Genomic DNA, 7,307 nt, shown 5'->3' with positions numbered 1-7,307 from the left:
GGAAATTTTATAGTGAAACAGGGTCTATAAAATATTTTTTTAGAAAGCATCACAATGCTAATTTTAGGCAAAATAACATTTAAAACTGAAATCTTTGCACGTGAGAACTCTCAAACACCCGTATCCTTTATCCCAGGGACAGTGTAATGGGAAAATGAACATTAAATTGACTTACTGAGGAAACAATGAATAAGTATTCTGTAAACTTGCAAAATTCACTCAAGTTTCTTTATTACTTTCAGAAGCAGTGGCATTACAAGGTATTGACAACCAAACTACGTACTCAAATAAAATGAATGTTAATCAAATTAACATTCAAAGAAAAAAATAATGTTTCAAAGAGGCACCCCTTGTTGTAAGATCTGGTAAAGAAGTCTTTAGCACACTGAAGGCTTACGGTACAGGCCATCGACCCTGCAGGAGACAGTCTCTTCACACAGAATGATAATTCATCCCTTTTAGAAGTAAATATCATCTCTGTAGTAGTATTGCTGGTAAATGAAAGATACAAGTTCAAAATACAATGGCAACATACAAAAGTGGTCAATAGTTTTGGTCTTTGTCTGAGAGGTACACTCTGTAGTTTAGCAAAGACTGGCTTTGAGTCTTCAGTTCAAAAGGATGACTGCCCAGCTGGTACGATTCCAGAGAGCAGAATCCTAACCACCAACTTGAAAGGAATATGGCTCAACAAAGAAGAAAATAGTAACCAATTTACCTCAAAGATTAGGAAGTAAAATCAATGTCAAAGTGTTTGAAATCACAAGGAATTTAAAAATTTAATGCTTTGAAAATTTCCCCCTGAGCTATGGATGCTTTTTTTATGTATAGTCTCTAGTAAAACAGATGCATTCTGTCATTCCAAATTGTACTTATAAATGCTATGAATCTTGGTGCTGAAAATAGATAGTTATGTCTCAAACAGCACAAAGTGGTAGCAATTACATGTTTTGTGGAAATCTTTGGTGAAATGCAATCCTGCAGAAGCCTCCTTATTTTGTTCCCCTCCTCCTAATGCTGCTAGAATCTTCAAGTAATTTTTAAGGGAGAAACTACAAGACCATAATGAAGGACCAGCAGACCATCCTGAAAAGAAAAAAAAAAGTGTTTTAGGGTTATCTGAAAACCAGTTGTCTAAACAATTAAGTTAAGTCAGATATGGTTTATTTTTCATAGTCCAACACTAATGGGAAATTCTTTGATTTAAAGAAAATAAAGGGTCCAAGATAAATAAACTTGCTTATTCATATTCACCCTCATCACCAAACATTCCCTGTCAATGTGCCTTTTTCATGACTTTCAGTAGGTAATTCTGAAACTCCATTAACTAGCTAGGGTTGTTTACAGCTAAGCAGTTCTCTGTAAAGAACTAAAAGAGGGGGCGCCTGGGTGGCTCAGATGGTTAAGCGTCTGCCTTCGGCTCAGTGCATGATCCCAGGGTCCTGGGATCGAGCCCTGCGTCGGGCTCCTTGCTCAGCGGGAAGCCTGCTTGCTTCTCCCTCTCCTTCTACTGCTCCCCCTGCTTGTGCTCTCTCGCTCTCTCTGTCAAATAAATAAATAAAATCTTTAAAAAAAAAAAAAAAGAACTAAAAGAGATACACCTTTCCTTCTGCACAGACTACTTAAGAGACAACCCAAGTACCCCCGAAACAAATAATACATTATATGTTAATAATAATAATAATAGTAATAATAATAAAAATAGACAACTCAAGTATAGGGCTTCCCTGAAGAAAGACTCAGTTATCATAAAGCATCATGGATCAGGTAAGAAATGATACATTTATTTCCACATAAATGCAGCTTATTACTATTCTAAGAAAACTTTGCAACCCTTACCTGTTTATCATGCATTTTAACTCCATTTTAAAGAGTGTTCACAACACAATTTAACCTTTCTTTGTTTTATTATTTTTTAAGTAGGCTTCCACAACCAGTGTGAGGCTTGAACTCAAGACCCTGAGACCCTGAGAGTGAGAGTCGCATGCTCGACCGTCTAATCCAGCCAGGCATTCCTCTAACCTTGATACCTAGAGTCATCATTACGTATAGTGACTATACTGTTCTGTAACACAGTGATGTCTTCAGTCACTGGGCAACTTAACCCTATAGTAAATGACTTCAGACACTGTGTTTCTGAACCTTTTCATCTGCTTTTTTGGCTTTCTGTCTCTTCTCTTGATATCAGATCTTAATCCTTTGTGTTCTCACCAAGTCTGCATCCAGCAAGCAATCCACCTTAAGGTACTATTTTTAATCTACTGTGAACCAGAAAACTAGCTAAAAACTAAGACTCATTAGGGAAGTGTGCCATGAGCAATGCGCCAACTTTGAGCAACACAGAGAGGGAACGGTGGCATGCATGTCTTGCATTTCCAATCACATTCTAGCTATTACTCTCTTTCTTCTTTGTTAAGCTTTTCCATGGCTCTACTTCCTCATTTCTCATTCACTACACAACTCATTGCAATCTGGATTCTGTTCCTAGCAACTCCAGCAAAAACTCACCAGAATTCTAGAAAAGGGTTCACAAATTCAAATGCCCACAAGGGCTGGGAAAATAACATAGATGAATATGTGAGTTAGCTATGTGAGTCCATAGGGAATGTTGAGACCACTGGTAAACCAGAGACCAGATGCCTAGCTAAAGGAATTTAAACTCAAAAATATTTATAACACAGAATAAGCCAAATAAAACAATCTCATACTATGACTGGCCCATGGACCATCAGATCTATTCTAGACTCATTAGCCTAATCAAAGTAAATGAATTTGTATTACAACACAAACAGAAAGATTCTATCAACGTTCTTATAAGAATACAAATTACATCTTACAAAATGTTAATTTTTTGCATACGGTTATCATGTTTCAGAAATGAAAACATCATTTGCAAAACAATATACATGCTGAGATATCAAACTCAAAGGGTAGCTTACAAGCTGTTTTAAAACCTCAAAACAGGGGCGCCTGGGTGGCTCAGTCGTTAAGTGTCTGCCTTCGGCTCAGGTCATGATCCCAGGGTCCTGGGATCAAGCCCTGCATCGGGCTCCCTGCTCTGCGGGGGGCCTGCTTCTCCCTCTCCCACCCCCCCTGCTTGTGTTCCCTCTCTGGCTGTCTTTCTCTCTGTCAAATAAATAAAACCTTTAAAAAAAAAAAATAATAAAATAAAATAAAACCTCAAAACAACTTTATGTATGTATACATGTATAAAATCACATTTTATGAAATGAGATAATTATAATTCAAATCTTTATGTCTATTATATTTATACTCTATATACACAGATATAAATATTATTTATATTTTATATTTAGACGTTTTTATCCATGGTCTTCTTAAACTATCCAACCAGAATGAATCTGCAAAATGTAAGTCAGAATAGGTTACTTCACTCCTTGGCTTAAATCTTTCCAATCAATCATTTCCCACCTAACTCAATTAAAATCCAAAGTTCATACTATGGCCTATAAAGTCCTACACATGGTTTTATTCCAGCTGCCCAGATCTCAGCTCCTACCATTCTCTCCCTCAAGTCCCACACCCTAGCTTTCCCATTCAAAGCTAAGATGTCCCGAGACTCCATGAAACTTACATTGCTGCCAATGAGGACTTTAATTGTATCACAGATTATTTAAGTTCAGGGACTTGCTCATCTCTGTCTGAATCTCCCTATGTGTCTAGAATAGTGGTCTGTAAATATTTTTTGAAATAATATTTTCTACCCACTCCACTGACTTTGGGATTTTACTCCTAGTTTCTTACATTTTTATTCAAGGAAGTTTAATTTTTAAAAAGACAATCATTTTTATTTCCAAAAACATGTTAACAATAAATCAAATAATCACCTGAAAAAGTATTTGGCTACCCTTCTGTTAGGAGCCTGAACTTCTTTTTTTTCTAAAGATTTTATTTATTTATTTGAGAGAGAGGGAGTGCACAAGCAGGGGGAAGAGGGAGAGGGAGAGGGAGAGGGAGAAGCTGCTCCCAGCTGAGCAGGGAGCCCCATGTGGGGCTCAATCCCAGAACCCTAAGATCATGACCTGAGCCGAAGGCAGATGCTTAACCAACTGGGCCACCAAGTGCCCCCAAGAGCCTGAACTTTAAGTTCAATTTTTTCAAGAGTTGAATCTTGAACTAACTAGCCAAGTGACCCTGGACAAGTTACTTAACCTCTGTATGCCAGTTTTCTAAACTGTAAGATCCACTATTGGGTGTTAGAATAGAGGGCAACATTTGAGGAGAAAGAGGCTATCTGCATAGTTTCAAAGTATCTCCCCCCAAGATATATATTTTTTTAAGATTTTACTTATTTATTTGACAGAGAGAGAGACAGCAAGAGAGGGAACGCAAGCAGGGGGAGCGGGAGAGGGAGAAGCAGGCTTCCTGCCAAGCAGGGAGCCCGATGCGGGGCTCGATCCCAGGACCCTGGGATCATGACCTGAGCCAAAGGCAGACACTTAACAACTGAGCCACCCAGGCGCCCCAAGATATTATTAATTATAAAGAGAAAGAAAGACCTATCAGTATTAAATATCTCCTGATGCTACCCTAAGAAGGGCACATCACTTGTATGGCATTCTTGCCAAAAATGCATAACCTCATTCTAGTCATGAGAAAACACCTGACAAACCCAAACAAGGGACAGTTTTAAAATAACTGACCAATACTCTTCAAAAGTATCAGTCATGAAAACAGGGAAGGACTGGAAAACTCGAAGAAGACAAGGAGACATGACAATGAAATACAATGTAGATCCTAGGACAGAGAAAGGACAATAGTGGGAAAACTAGCAAAACCCAATGTCCGCAGTTTCATTATTAGTACTGTAACAATGTCAGTTTCTTAGTTTTGATGATTGGAGCATGGTCATGCAAGATGTTAATATTAAAGGATGCTGGTGATATCTACATAGGAGCTTTCAGTACTATTTTTGTAACTTTTCTCTAAGTCTTAAATTATCTCAAAATAGTATTTTAAAACAGAAAAAAGGAGGGGTGCCTGGGTGGCTCAGCCGGTTGAGCGTCTGGTTCTTGGTTTCTGCCTGGGTCATGATCTTGGGGTCATGTGATCAAGCCCTGTGTCAGGCTCCAGGCTCAGTGGAGAGTCTGCTTCTCTCCCTCACCCTCTGCCCCCTGCCCCCTGCTTGCACATGCTCAAGCTCTCTCATTCTCTAAAATAAATAAATAAATCTTAAAAAAATAAATAAAAAAGGAGATAATAATTGTTATCTTTTAAGGTTGTTGTGAGGCTTACACAAGATGACACATGTTTTGGGATGCCTGACTGGCTCAGCTGGTGGAGCACGTGACTCTTGATCTTGGGGTGGTAAGTTTGAGCCCCACATTGGGTGTAGAGATTACTTAAATAAAATCTTTTAAAAAAAAAAGATAACACATGTTCTTTTGCACCTAGAATACAGTAGCATTCGGTAAGGGCTCAAGAAATGTTAATTATTAGTAGTACTGTCTTTTTCTGAGATTCCACATCATAGAGGTGTTGTTCCTCAATTAGCCTGCAGGCTGATCTATGGATTTCGCTTTTTCTTTTCATTTTCCAACCCAAATAACTTCAAGACTTTTTTTCACTAAGTCCTAAAACCTTTTCACTCTCTCACTAAGCTGGTTATATTGCAAAAATAATTACATTTCATGCATCTTCATGTTCTTTTTGGAAATAAGAGAACTGTTGCTCAAGAAAAAGCCAGTTACTTTTTCAAAGAAACAGAAAGGTGACCAAGTCCTCTTTCTTCTTTGTAAATCACACATAAAATTCAAGTTAATAATGACAGCCATTTAAAAAACTAATGGTCCCTAATCATTGTATTGCTAATTACTTTTGCTACTCTGACAAACTGTTATCACAAACTGTACTGTACCTATGTAACAGAAGGATAATTACAACCTGTAATATCGCAACAAAGAACAATCAGTCTTGGAGCATCTTTCCAATCCTCAATTACATATAAGTTTTATTAGCAAAATTACAAAACTTGTGATTTTTTAAAAAAATCCAAATACCATTAAAAAAAGTTATGAAAAACTGTGAATGGCCATGAAATGGCTATTAGTATTAATTTGGGGGTTACAATAAAACATTAATAAGTAAGCAAATCTACAAATATGGAATCCATGAATAATAATTATCAACTGAATATTCTTTCGCTCACTATTATGTCTGTGTGATTCATCCATGTTGCTGCATACGGTAGTTGTATTTAATTGTATGTATATGCCACAATTTTTTACTTATTCTTTACTTACTTTTTCTGGGTTGCTTCTAGTTTGTGGCTATCATGAATAAAGCTATTACAAACTATCTTGTACATGTCTTGTGGTGGACATAATATTCATTTCTATTAGATCTGTACTCAGGAATGGAATTGCTGGGGGAGTGGGGTGTATATACATGGCTTTAGCAGATACTACCAGCAGAATTCCAAAGTGATCAAATCAATTCACACTCCCACTACCAACGTATGTAAATTCTAGTCACTCCACATCCACACCAACACTTAACTCCGAGTCTTTTTCATTTTCGCCGGTTCTTTTGCATTTTGGTAGGCCCACTTAGCCGAACTGGAACTGTGTTTCCCAGAATTCCCTTCCCTTTTGAGTCAGCCAGTAGAGACTTGCACCAGACTTGCAAAGTGGAAGGAGGCAGAAGCCATTATGCTCAGGTCATCGCAGGGCGCCAGAGGCCCGTCCAACTTACACGCTTCGCTGCTGGCGCGCTGGCTTGCACTGTAGGTATGGGTACAACCAGGCCTGCAACTAACTCCTGCTCCCACAAGCGCCCCACCTTCCAGCCTCTCTGAATTTTGGGCCCAAGGCCACCAGCTTGTCTACAGATTACCCGTGTCACTGAAGACGGAAATGATGAGACACACATTCCAGTTTCTCCTTACAGGTGCCAGTTCATTCTCACTATTCCCCACTTTATGTCTGTCTTTTCTTCCAAGTGCTGCCCTGTTGATTTACAATGACTACTGATCCACAGGCAATATCTTTCCAAACACTTCTTCACCAGCCCCTAACAAACGTTTTAAGATATAATCCCTTATTCCCTAACAATCATATTGGTTCTGTTTCCCAGATGGAATCCTAAATGTTAAATCTGGTGAATCCAGGTAAAGCATAGATGGATGTTCATTGTACTATTCCTATGACTTTTCTGAAGGTTTAAAATTTTTTCAAAGTACAAAGATTAATATAACACCTCTGTAACCAGTACTCAGTTTTATTGAGTATTAACACTTTGCCTTGTTTGTTTCAAATCTCTTTTTAAAATGATAAAAATTTTTGGGA

At 38.0% G+C, this 7,307-nt stretch overlaps 1 protein-coding gene across 1 annotated transcript in view; it reads right to left on the bottom strand.

The window, feature by feature from the left end:
* Positions 1 to 214: 214 nt before the first annotated feature.
* The window catches only part of PCGF6 (polycomb group ring finger 6), a 32,309-nt gene continuing 25,216 nt past the window's right edge, over positions 215 to 7,307 (bottom strand). The window contains exon 10 of the mRNA XM_036111519.2: positions 215 to 1,086. Within this exon, the coding sequence (XP_035967412.1) occupies positions 1,030 to 1,086 (57 nt within the window). The 3' untranslated portion in view covers positions 215 to 1,029. The remainder of the gene's footprint in view (positions 1,087 to 7,307) is intronic.

The sequence above is a fragment of the Halichoerus grypus genome, chromosome 7 (assembly GCF_964656455.1).
Source record: "Halichoerus grypus chromosome 7, mHalGry1.hap1.1, whole genome shotgun sequence".
In the NCBI taxonomy this organism is placed as follows: Eukaryota; Metazoa; Chordata; class Mammalia; order Carnivora; family Phocidae; genus Halichoerus; species Halichoerus grypus.
The sequence above is the reverse complement of the archived record's forward strand: the minus strand, read 5'-3'. Positions and strand labels throughout refer to the sequence as shown.